General features: G+C 38.7%; 1 protein-coding gene across 2 annotated transcripts in view; it reads right to left on the bottom strand.

Annotated features, from left to right (window-relative positions):
* ccdc40 (coiled-coil domain containing 40) overlaps positions 1-13,352 on the bottom strand; it is a 77,773-nt gene that overhangs the window by 52,986 nt on the left and 11,435 nt on the right. The window contains exons 4-7 of one of the 2 annotated variants that reach the window (XM_059948513.1): positions 12,916-13,026; positions 5,172-5,334; positions 1,693-1,805; positions 285-368 (exon numbers count right to left, since the gene is read on the bottom strand). In XM_059948513.1, coding sequence (XP_059804496.1) covers positions 285-368; positions 1,693-1,805; positions 5,172-5,334; positions 12,916-13,026 — 471 coding nt within the window. Of the gene's footprint in view, positions 1-284; positions 369-1,692; positions 1,806-4,763; positions 4,907-5,171; positions 5,335-12,915; positions 13,027-13,352 lie in introns of those variants that run through there. The other variant, XM_059948514.1, reaches the window with a different exon arrangement.

The raw sequence follows: 13,352 nt of genomic DNA, 5'->3' as shown, positions 1-13,352 counted from the left end.
ACCAACTCTGTTTACGCCTATGGACCCTAATTTAATGCAGTTTGTGAAAACCAATATTGCAACTTCCATTGCAGCAAAACAATCAATCCAAAGCCTGAATTTCGGAATGAAAGTTCAAACCAGAAATACATAAGATCAGACTATTGTAGAGATATTTGCAGAGTACAATATCAGTTTGTTTAGAAGGCTGCTCAGTAGGTAACTACAATTGCTGAGGAACTGCCCCTTGGAAATGGAAATAGCTCTGCATTGCTTAGCATCAAAGACTATGCAACCATACTTACCAATTCCCTCAGCTCCAGAGTTAACTTATCCAACTGCTTTGAAAGATGGCTCTTCAGAGCTTCCTGAAAGCGCTTCATTAGAGGCTATGTAATTATAAAAGAGATTTATTTAATTTGGTTACATATTCTTTTCATTGAAGTCATATTTGTAAAACTAATGCCAAATGTTGAGAATAGAACAATTTTTACATTTGCTTTGAAATGCTCCGTTGATGCAGGAAAGCAAAGGTGCTTTCTTAACAGAATCAAAATATGAGTTGATTTTACTCAATTGAACATAATTGATAAATGAAAACATAATTCAATGGCTGAAATTTTTCCTCCGATTGCCTCCAATTGTGGGATTCACTGCCTACAGTACCTGCTAAAACCATGTACTTCACTTTAAAGCATGGATCAATTATATGTAAATAATCTTTTAGATATTAGTACAGTCCTCAATACTGATGTCCCAATCATTAATTGTCATTATCCTGTGTTTCAGGAATAGTGACTGTTCTAATACCAGTTACTACTGGCACTACAAAAAAAGTCTGGATTTTCAAACTATGCTGATCCCAGGACAGTCCGCATCAGGGCACTATGAAACAGACAGCAGCTTTCAAATAAATCCAGAAACTGCAAATCCATTCCTCCAAATGGTATTCAATTTACAACGGTTTCCAGGGGAACCTTCTAAATTCAAGACAATGAGGAAAAGTTCAGGTATTTACATGTTGAGTGTAAGGAAGTTGGCTGGAGGACCATTACCTACCCTGTGGAGATAGGATGCTGAGACTTCACTGGCGCATCGATGACAAGGTTACTCCATGAGATGGCATTGACTGGAGCGAGGCTCAGGAGGGCCACAAGAGAACTGGTTGAAGAGGCAGCTTTTGGTTGTTACTGAGGAGGAAGGACAGAAATTGGGGGAGCAGCTAACCCCATTGAAAGCTGCAGAGGGTGACAGGGAGGTGTCCCTGCCACTGCTCTGCCACCAGGGCTAAGTGAGTGAAATGTCAATGAATGGTGGTCCCTGGCTGATGGCTCTGCAGCTGACCTTCGGGCACTTTTGGAGGTGCAGCAGGCAACAATACCAAGTAGGAAATATCTTCCTGTAAATCTCATTGTTATAAACTATGGTGTAGGTTGCACCTTGGTGCATTTGGTTAAAGCTTTTGGTGGCATACTACATTATATTTACTACATTGTATTTTTGTGTGGCCTTAAATTTCTAAATTTACAAGTGTGAATTGTTAGCCCCTCATATTACTATCTACAACATTATATAGTTTTTAAAATAATATTTTTATTATCTTTTTAGTTTTATGTTATCACTTTCTGTAAGCAGAAAACATGCAATGATTTGAATACAATGATCTTAAAACTCTAACAAAGATAAACTGTCTAATGGCAAACATTTTCTTACGTGATCCGGATCAAGCACAATCAGTTCTGTCTGTTCTTCATCCGTATCTGATTCTTCTTCAACATTTAATTCATCCATCACAGGGGGACTTTTAGGACATTCTAATTCAAGGTCTACACAAAGAGGAAAAATTATATTCAGTATTCATGAAAGAAAGAATATAACAGAAGAAACAAATACAAACACAAAAGTTAAAGTGGAATTTTTTTTTAAAAAATGAAGAAGCTTGTGGCTCTCTCATAACAGCACTCCCAGTAAAATATTACGAATGTGTTTCAGATACAATGCTGATAAGTATTCACACATGCCCCCTCCCCCAGAAGTTTTCATGTTTTATTGTATTACAACATTGAATCACACTAGATTTAATTTTGGCTTTTTTGACGCTGATCAACAGAAAAAGTCTCTTTCATGTCAAACTGAAAACAGATCTCTAGAAAGGGATCTAAATTAATTAAAAAATAAATTACAAACTAATTTATTGTATAAATATTCACCCCCCCCTTTAATATGACACACTTAATCATCACTGGAGCAGCCAATTGGTTTTAGAAGTCAAGTAGTTAGTTAAATGGAGATCTGCTTTTGGAGACTTGTGTGCAGTCAAGGTGTTTCAATTCATTGTATTAAAAATACACCTGTATCTGGAAGGTCCAACTGCTGGTGAGTCAGTATCCTGGCAAAAGTTACACCAAGAAGACAAAAGAACAGTCCAAGCAACTCCGTGAAAAGGTTAATGGAAAGCACAAGTCAGGAGATGGATACAAGAACATTTCAAAGCCATTGAATATCTCTTGGAGTGCAGTTAAGGCAGTCATTAGCAAATGGAAAGAATATGGCACAGCTGTAAATCTGCCTAGACAAGGCTATCCTCAAAAACGGAGTGACCGTGCAAGAAAAATAGTGTGGGAGGTCACCAAAAGACCCATGACAACTCTGGAGGAGTTACAAGCACAATGAGACTGTGCATACAACAACTGTTGCCCGGGTGCTTCACTGGTCACAGCTTATGGGAGATTGGCAAAGAAAAAGTCATTGTTAAAATAAGCTCATATGAAATCTCAACTAGAGTTTACCAGAAAGCATGTGGGAGACTCTGAAGTCAGTTGGAAGAAGGTTCTATGGTCCGATGAAAACAAAATTGAGCTTTTTGGCCATCAGACTAAATGCTACGTTTGACATAAATCAAACATCACACATCATCAAAAATACACCATCCCTATTGTGAAGCGTGATGGTGGCTGCATTATGCTGTGGAGATGCTTCACTGCAGAAGACCCTGGAGGGCTTGTGAAGGTAGAGGGTAAAATGAATGTAGCAAAATACAGGGAAATCCTGGAGGAAAACCTGTTGCAGTCTGCAAGGGAACTGCGACTTGGGAGAAGATTTGTTTTCCAGAAAGACAATGACCCCAAGCATAAAGCCAAAGCTACACAGGAATGGCTTAAAACAATAAAGTTAATGTCTTAGAGTGGCTAAATCAGAACCTAGACCTCAATCCAACTGAGAATTTGTGGCTGGACATGAAAAGGGCTGTTCACACATGATCCCCATACTGTCTGAGAGAGTTTGAACAGTATTGTAAAGAAGAATGGGGAAAAATTGCAGCGTCCTGATGTGCAAAGCTGATGGAGACCTATCCACACAGACTCAAGGCTGTAGTTGCTGCCAAAGGTGCATCTACCAAATACTGACTTGAATGGGGTGAATACTTACGCAATAAATTATTTTGTGTTTTATATTTGTAATTGATTTAGATCACTTTGTAAAGATCTGTTTTCACTTTGACACAAATGAGTCTTTTTCTGTTGATCAATGTCAAATAAGTCAAATTAAATCCATTGTGATTCAATATTGTAAAGCAATAAAACAGGAAAGAAACATAACTACTTTTTATAGGCACTGTAAAGGTTAGAAATGCATAAACTGAGACACATTTTCCTTCTGTCAGTTTCTTTCAAGCCATGAAACTGAATGCTTGTTAAGTAAATGACAGATAGGTTTACAGACAAATCATGAAAAAAATACAGACATTCTGGCTGGTATTTTTGTTGCATATGAGCTTGACAGTATTCTGTTTGCTCCATTCATGTCAGTGCATAGGTTAATTGCAAGTTAACAACTGCTCAGGCAGGAAACTCCATCCTGTCTCTGATATTACTGCAAAATACTGAAAAACTCTCCCAGTAACTTCTTGACCTGAAAGCAGTCCATAACATTTGTAATATAGGGCTATTTTAAATGCTATCATCAGGAAGTATATGAACAATCAAAGAGGTTAAATTGGTTCACAGATATCTTTTGCCAACACAATGATTCATTTAAAATTTTGACCACAAATTGCAAGCATACATTTTTAGCATGTCTGGAGCTACGTGACAGATTTCACAAAGGCGGCAGCAAGTATATCTTAAACGTCTCCCAAAAGTATGCCACAGAATAGGCAGTTGATTCTGTTAATGCTCTGTCCTCAAGGCTGACAAAATGTTTAAAAGTCAGCCCCAGCAAACCTGGTAAAATTATTGACATGCGATTATCTGTACTGCTTGAAAGCAGAGGGTTTTGCCTGACAAAAATTTGGATACTAGTGGACATTCCTTTGGACCTCTGCTGCAGTAGCAGGAAGATAACTAACGATCAGGCCAATCTACCAAAATAAGATACAAGGAGAAGTGGGAGAAAGCCACAATCCATATGAGGAGATATCAGGACAGTTGACCTTTGTCAATTATATTAAGTTTTAAGTTATGCCCTTAAGAAGGAAAGTGATAAGTGATGAAGAGGAACAGAGTAAAAAACACAAAATGCTGGCAGAACTCAGCAGGCCAGACAGCATCTATGGGAGGAGGTAGTGACGACGTTTTGGGCCGAAACCCTTCATCAGGAACAGAGTAGTTTACTTCATATTGCAGGTGTCCAAAGGGCCTGTTTTGGAGGAGTGCATTAACTTTCAGGGGCGGGGGGGGGGAGGGAAAGAGTTCTTGGCTGTAGAAGTTAACAACAACTATTTACATCAAACTGTCATGGCTGCCTGTTTAGCAATTTGCTGGTTTTAAGATCGACATACTTACTTTCATATTTCTTTCCAATAGTCCTTCCTATCTCTGTAATCTCCTGCAGCCAACTACCACACACAAGAATTTCTGTGCTCCACAGGTTGTTTTTTTTCTTTCATCTCTGTACTTAATTATTCTGCAGCTGATAATCATGCTTTTAACTGCCAAAGCCTGCAGGCTTGGAATTACCTCTGTAACATTTCTGCTTTTTTTCCTCTGAGAAGCCACTTAAGCCAACGTTTGATCAAGCTTTTGTTCATCGGCCTTCATGTATCTTTATATGGCTCAAAGCCTAATTTTGTTTGCCAACACCATTTAATGCCTTGGGAGATTAATAGCAGTGTATAAAAAAAAGCAGTAGGAATAGATGCAATCCAACATCCGATCATTTTGCATTCCAAACAACAATTTTGAGGGATTTACCCAAATTTGGTAGGTCTTGATAAAAAAGTTCAGTTGTGCTGCTTAGTATTAAAGACTGCGGCCCGCTAATATTCAGTAGTTGAGTATCAATCAGCTGATCTGTAGATGTTTCTTTCTTTGAAGAAGTTTCAATAACTCCTAAGGCAACTTCATCTTGCACCATCTGCAAATAAGGTAAAAAATTTCGGAAGTACAATATCAGCTTCATTCATAGTAATTATTGATTAAATATTATGTGCTAACTGACCACACATCTGCCTGCAGCATTATAATACTAAAAGATCAAAATTAAGTTTAGAAATAGTTGTCTAGCTTCTCCACAAATGCTGCAAGTTCAATCAGCATTTTACTGGCTCTAGCCAAAGCTAGTGGGAAAATAGAGGATTGGGAAGCTTTTAAAAACTTGCAGAAGTAAACTAAGAAAGTCGTTAGGAAGGAAAAGATGAATTATGAAAGAAAGCTGGCAACAGATATCAAAGAAGATACTAAAAGCTTTTTTAAGTATATAAAGGGTAAAAGAGATTCGAGGGTAGATATAGGACCAAAAGAAAATTCCGCTGGAGATATTGTAAAGAGAGACACACAGAGATGGCAGAGGAACTGAATGCGAATTAGTCTTCATGGTGGCAAACACCTGCAGTATACCAGACATTTAAGAGCGTCAGGGAGGTGAAGTGTGTGCAGTGAAAATTGCGAATGAGAAGGTGATCAGGAAGCTTAATGGTCTGAGGGTGGATAAATCCTCTGGACCTGATGGAATGTACTTTCGGGTTCTGAAGGAATTAGCTAGAGAGATTGCGGAGGCATTAACAATGATCTTTCAAGAATCGATAGATTCTGACATTGTACCAGATGACTGGAAAATTGCAAATACTACTCCGCTATTTAAGAAGGGTGGGAGGCAGCAGAAAGGAAACTATAGACCTGTTAGCCTGACATCAGTGGTCGGGAAGTTGTTGGAATTGATTGTTAGGGATGAGATTATGGAGTACCTGGAGGCACATGACACAATAGACCAAAGCCAGCATGGTTTCCTGACAGGAAAATCCTGCTTGACAAACCTAATACAATTTTTAGAGGAAATTACAAACAGTGTAGACAAAGGAGATGCAGTAGATATGGTGTACTTGGATTTTCAGAAGGCCTTTGACAAGGTGCTGCATATGAGGCTGCTTAGCAAGATAAGAGCCCATGGAATTACAGGAAAATTACTAGCATGGGTGGAGCATTGGCTGATCTGCAGAAAACAGAGAGTGGGAATAAAGGGATCCTATTCTAGCTGGCTACTAGTTACCAGTGGAGTTCTACAGGGGTCGATGTTGGGACCACTGCTTTCTGTGATACATGTCAATGATTTGGACTATGGGATTAATGGATTTGTGGCTAAATTTGCCAACGATACAAAGATAGGTGGAGGAGCAGGCAGTGTTGAGCGAACAGAGAGCCTGCAGAGAGCCTTAGATAATTTAGGGGAATGGGCAAAGAAGTGACAAATGAAATACAATGTTGGAAAGTGTATGGTCATGCACTTTGGTGGAAGAAATAAGCAGGCAGACTATTATTTAGATAGGGAGAGAATTCAAAATGCAGAGATGCAAAGGGACTTGGGAGTCCTTGGGCAGGATACCCTAAAGGTTAACCTGCACGTTGAGTTGGTGGTGAAGGCGGCAAATGCAATGTTGGTATTCATTTCTAGAGGTATAGAATATAAGAGCAGGGATGTGATGTTTAGACTCCATAAGGCACTCATGAGACCACACTTCGAGTATTGTGTGCAGTTTTGGGCTCCTTATTTTAAAAAGGATATACTGACATTGGAGAGGGTTCAGAGAAGATTCACAAGAACAATTCCAGGAATGAAAGGGATAGCGTATGAGGTACGTCTGGCAGCTCTTGGGCTGTATTCCCTGAAGTTCAGGAGAATGAGGGAGGATCTCCTAGAAACATTAAAAGGCATGAACAGATTAGATATGACAAAGTTATTTCCCATGGTAGGGGAGTCTAGGACAAGAGGGCATGACTTCAGGATTGAAGGGCGTCTATTTAGAACAGAGATGCAGAGTAATTACTTCAGTCACAGGGTGGTAAGTCTGTGGAATTTGTAGCCATGAGCGGGTGTGGAAGCCAAGTCATTGTGTGTATTTAAAGCAGAGAGAGAGAGGTTCTTGATCAGCCAGGGCATCAAAGGGTATGGAGAGAAAGCAAGGGAGTGGGGATGACTGGAAGAATTGACAACTGAATTGACAAAAGAATTGGATTACTTCATGATTGAATGGTGGGGCAAATTTGATGGGCTGAATAGCCTACTTCTGTTCCTATATCGTATGGTCTTATGGTCCATTAACCCTCATGATTTTCTAAGAACCATTATTTAACACTTTAAATTTAAGTGATCACAAAAATTTAAGAGATTAAGAATAGATATGCAAAAACTAGAGACACAATAGATGATATAGTAACTCTTGTAATACATGTTTGTTAATTTTGATTGGTACCACTCTAAACATTGTACCATGGGATCAATTATGTGTCTGCAATGTTTCTATACTGAAGCCTCGCTGCATCTGTAAAGAAAGCAACTTTAAGAAAAACTTAAACATGACTAAGTCTGCAGATGCTGGAAATCCAGAGCAACACACAGAAAATGCCAGAGGAACTCAGCAGGTCAGACAGCATCTATGGAAATGAATAGACAGTTGACATTTCAGACTGAGACCATTCCTCAGAAAAGCCACACACACAAAATACTGGAGGAACTCAGCAGGCCAGGAGAAAAGTACATTTGATATTTCGGGCCAAGACCCTTCTGCAGGTGTGAATTGAATTGAATTGAATTGAATGGAATGATCTTTATTGTCATTATACATAGATACAATGAAACTCTGTTTAGCTTCCTCTCAGGCAATTAAATAAAGTGGTAGATAAACACAAGACTAATAAAAAAAGTATTAAATAGGTAAGTAGCAGAAAATAAGTTGCAGCAGCACCAGAATATCACAGTAATGCACAAAGTGCCGTTAGTGCAAGTATTTGAGTCCTTGTGTGTGCTCACAGTTTCAGTCATTGTTCTGTGGGAGTGGAGTGATGGAGGCCACAGCTCTGGGGTAGAAGCTGTTCCTCAGTCTATTTGTTTTGGCTTTTAGTGTCCTGAACCTTTTGCTGGACAGCAGCGGGTCAAACAGGGAGTGAACGGGGTGTGTGGTATCTCTGGTTATGCTGATTGCTTTCCTTCTGAGTCTGCTGGAATAGATAGTGTTACTCTGTAAATAAAAAAACTGCTGTTCATTAAAACTATCAGCTATCTTCCCATGCCTTAGAGAATGAATGAAAGATGATATTGAAACATAAAATCAGGGGTGAAATTTGTCCAAATGGGACAATCAAATATTGAGCTATCAACTCCTACACTCTGTAACATGGATTTGGCACTTCAATGGGCTCTGTGGAATTGAAATCTTAATCTATCTGTTGTCTGGTAATTTAAAACTGAATGGGTTTTCAATTAGTTATTTGGAGATGGCACCAAAAGATCCTCTTTCCAGCACCCAAATTATGGGTTCCTCATATGTACGAGTGAGTATTTGGGAGACTAGCAGGATGGATTTAGTGGCAGCTGCAGGGTTCAGGCATTATCTGCTGGGCAGAACTGGGACATTTCTGCGTGCCTTCTATCCCCACAATACCCACTCCTCCCCAAATAAGCTGCAACAATCAAGCCAAGCAGACACCTAGCAGACTTACTCACTCCCTCAATGGGTCAATAAAGCCAGCAGCCAATCTTCTTTTGTCAGATCCTCTCCAGTGATAATCTCTCACACACTGCTTGCATTCAATGAAACCTTGTAATAACCTGGGGACAGCCTGTATGTCAGAAAGCAGCTTTGTCTAATTTGTAAGCAATGCTTTCTGGTCAGAATGGTGTTTTATGAACTAAGTGTGATGCCATCCCAATTCAAAGACCATAAACATAGCCATTTGTAATAATTAAAAGCTGATACTAACTTGTTTTTCACAATGTGCCACAGTAAGCTCCACAAATTACACTAACTGTTCGTAAAATCAAACGTTAAAGGAAATAGTACTTCTTTTAGGCCCCTGGAATATACTTAACTACTTCTTTCTTTAGTCAAAGATCTCTCTTCTTCAGCAGGACTACAATACACTGTCGATTTACCTATATATGATTATTAAATGTTTTCCATTGTATACCTTGTTAGACCATAATGCGCAATGATAATGTCTATGTAGAACCATATAGAGTAAACTCCCAATTGAAACTTGTGCTTTGTTTCTTTCTCCTTCTAAAATACATGCATTCAGACCATGTTTCTTTCCTGTTCATTAACTTATTACCACAAGTGAGGATTCAACATTGATTTGCAAGTACATCATACCAATAATGGATGGACAACATAATGTTGCCTGTAATCCGTCGACAACAATAAAGAGTGTCATGAAAATATAATGACACAAACCAAAGTTCCAAAGATGATGGCTACCTGGCTCAATTGACTTTAAATTGGTAAATTGGTTTATCATTGTCATGTGGAATAAATGGGGCACAAGCAGAAGGGCTAGCCAAAATTGATTTGAGGAGAACACTAGCAGGGATGAATGCAGAGCAGCAATGCCTGGGGCTTCTGGGAGCAATTCGGAAGGATACATACATCCCAAAGAAGCAGTATTTGAAAGGCAGGATGCTACAACCATGGCTGACAAAAAAAGTCAAAGCCAACATAAAAGCCAAAGACAGGGTATATAATAGAACAAAAATAGGTGGGATGTTAGAGGATTGGGAAGCTTTTACAAACCAACAGAAGGAAACTAAAGATAAAGAAGAAGAAATGGAATATGAAGACAAGCTAGTCAATAATATTAAAGAGGATACCAAAAATTTCTTCAGATATATGAAGTGTAAAACAGAAGTGAGAGTAGATTTCAGATTGCTGGAAACTGATGCTGGAGAGGTAGTAAAGAGGGACAAGGAAATGGTGGATGAACTAAATAAATATCTTGCATCAGTCTTCACTGTAGAAGACACTCACAGTATGCCAGAAGTTTGTGAGTATCGGGGGCAAAAGTGAGTGAAGTTACTTGGGAAATTGAAAGATCTTAAGATAGATGGTCCAGATGGTCTACATCCTAGGATTCTGAAATAGTGGAGGTACTAGTAATGATCCTTCAATAATCAATAAAATCTGGCATGGCTCTGGAGGACTGAAAAATTGCAAATGTCACTTCACTCTTCAAGGAAGAGAAGCAGAAGAAAGGAAATTATAGGCCAGTTAGTCTGACCTCAGTGGTTGGGAAGATGTTCGAGTGATTGTTAAGAATGTGGTTTTGGGATACTTGGAGGAACATGATCAAATAGGCTGAGGTCAACACAGTTTCCTTAAGAGAAAATCTTTTCTGACAAATCTATTGGTATTCCTTGAAGAAATAATAAGCAGGATAGACAAAGGAGAATTGTGGATGCTGTGTACTTGGATTTTCAGAGGGTCCTTCACAAGGTGCCACACATGAGGTTGCTTAACAAGTTAAGAGCCCGTGGTATTACAGGAAAGATATTAGCATAGAATAGGGCACTAGCTGATTGGCATAAGGCAAAGATTTGGAATAAAGGGAGCCTTTTCTGGTTGCCTGTCGGTGACATGTGGTGTTCCACAAGAGTCTGCATTGGGACTGCTTTCTTTTACTTGATTTGAATGACAGAATTGATGGCTTCGTGGCCAAGTTTCTGGATAGGTGGAGGAGCAGGTAGTGTTGAGGAAGCAGAAAGGCTAGAGAAGAACTTGGATAGATTAGGAGAATGTGCAAATAAGTGGCAGATGGAATACAATGTCAAGAAATGTATGGTCATGCACTTTGGTAGGAGGAAAAATGTAGGATATGTTCTAAATGGAGAGAAATTTCAAAAATCTGAGGTGTATAGGGACTTGGGGAGTCCTCATGCAGGAAAATGCAATGTTAGTAATAATTTCGGAGGACTAGAATATAAAAACAAGAATGTAATGTTGAGGCTGTATACAGCCCGTGTAAGGCCTTACTTAGAGTATCATGAGCAGTTTTGGGCCCTTTATCTAAGAAATGATGCACTGACATTGGAGAAGGCATAAAGGAGGTTCAAGAAAATGATTCTGAGATTGAAATGAGGAGTGTTTGATGGCTCGGGACCTGTACTCACTGGAATTCAGAAGAATGTGGGTGGGATCTCATTAAAGTGTATCGAATGTTGAAAAGCATTGATAGAGTGGATGTAGAGAAGATGTTACCTTTGCTGACAGAGTCTAAGACCAGAGGACACAGCATCAAAATAGAGGGATGTCCATTTAGAACGGAGATGAGGAGGAATATTTTTAGCCACAGAGTGGTGAATATGTGGAATTCTTTGCCACATGCGGATATGAAGGCAGAGGTTGATAGATCCTTGATTAGTCAGGGTGTGAAGGAATAAGAGGGGAAGGCAGGAGACTGGGGCTGAGAGGAAAATGGATCAGCCACGATGAAATGGCAGAGCAAGACTCCATGGGCCAAATGGTCTAAGTCTGTTCCTGTATCTTATGGTAATCTTATGGTACTGATCATCTAATCTTGCATACAGTCCCTACAGATCAATTCATTACAACATTGCTTTGAGGTACTGAAAGGTAGAAAAATAGCAAAGTGCAGAATAAAATCATTGAATGCAATGCAGGTAAACACTAAGGTGCAGGGGCACAATGAGACAGACTGTGAAGTCAAGTGTCCATCTTAGTATTCAAGGGATACATTCAGCAGGATAGAAATGTCCTTGACCCTCAAGGTATGTACTTTCAGGCTTTTATATCTTTTGCCTCATGGGAAGAGGGAGAAGAGAGAATGCCTTTGATTATGCTGGCTGCTTCACTGAGGCAGCCAGAAGCGTTTACCATGGATTCCATGGAGGAGAGGCAATTTTCCATGGTGTGCTGAGCTCTGTCCACAACTGTCTGCAGTTTTTTTAAAAAAAATGTTTATCTGATATTATTTTTATTTAGTATATTAAGAATCAGACTACTCAGTGGAATTATAAACCAATAGGAGGGTAGGGACAGGATAATCCAAGTAAAAATTGATTCCATGTTCACTCAATTAAAGGAACGTGCATTTTTAGTTGCATTCCATTATGTAATGATGAAAAATAGTAACCCGACCAAGTTTCATCCTTAATCTATCGATGGCATTGAGAAATACTGCAGCTTCCAATATAGCTGCCCAGATGTCATCAGATTTTTCAAATTGACTATGACAAATATTTTCTTGTCTGTATGGTTCACTCTCATACTTGGTACTCTCTTTATCAAGGATAGGAACAGAATAAGTTATAATATTCTAATATTTTACAAATTACAATCCACAAAAATCACCTCAGAAGTACATGCTACTCCTAACCATATTTGTTTGTACATTTCCTATAACAGCCAGAACAATAGCAGATATGGCAAGTTCTGATTTATGTGTCTAATCTCTTTGTTTTATCTCATCTTCAGTAACTCCATACTGATTTGAATAAAATGCAATTAGCATATGCATGTATGATAGGTGCCCTCCAGTTCAAACTATAATACTTACATTTTAAGTGAGAATGACTTTGTTTTAAATCATACACGATATCCATTGAACAAGAGATTGTGGAAGATAATTTTTTTTAAATCATAAAATTTACAAAATATTAAACCAATACACTAAATATTAGGAAAAGAGCAATAGAAATGTTGTCCATTACCATATTGACCTGTGCTGCCTCAAGACCATCTTCAGCTAATTGTGGTGACACTGAAGATTCAGTAAATGGCATCAGATCTCCATCTTTGGGCATTTCAGCTGTAGCTTCCTCCTGATTTGCATGAAAACAAAGCAATTAACAGACAATCGCATAGCAGTTGTCATAGCATAGTTAAAAGGTTAATGTAAATGTAAATTTATAAATCAAACTTTTCTTCAAATAACAAGTTGGACCTTCATAGACATTGAACAAAATAAGTCATTCCAAAAGAGCTACAAGGCAAAAAATAATTACTGTAAATAAGCAAACAATTCAAAGTAGCAGCATGATATAGAAGCTTAGGGAATGTATTTCAAATTTACAATCAAAAAGGCTAAAGTTCTGCACGTTGCTGTGAATTGATGGAATGGATTGATACTGCGAATGGTGGATATCTG

Source organism: Hypanus sabinus, chromosome 23, assembly GCF_030144855.1.
Source record: "Hypanus sabinus isolate sHypSab1 chromosome 23, sHypSab1.hap1, whole genome shotgun sequence".
In the NCBI taxonomy this organism is placed as follows: domain Eukaryota; kingdom Metazoa; phylum Chordata; class Chondrichthyes; order Myliobatiformes; family Dasyatidae; genus Hypanus; species Hypanus sabinus.
Note: the sequence above shows the minus strand (reverse complement) of the source record. Positions and strands in the feature narration are given on the sequence as shown.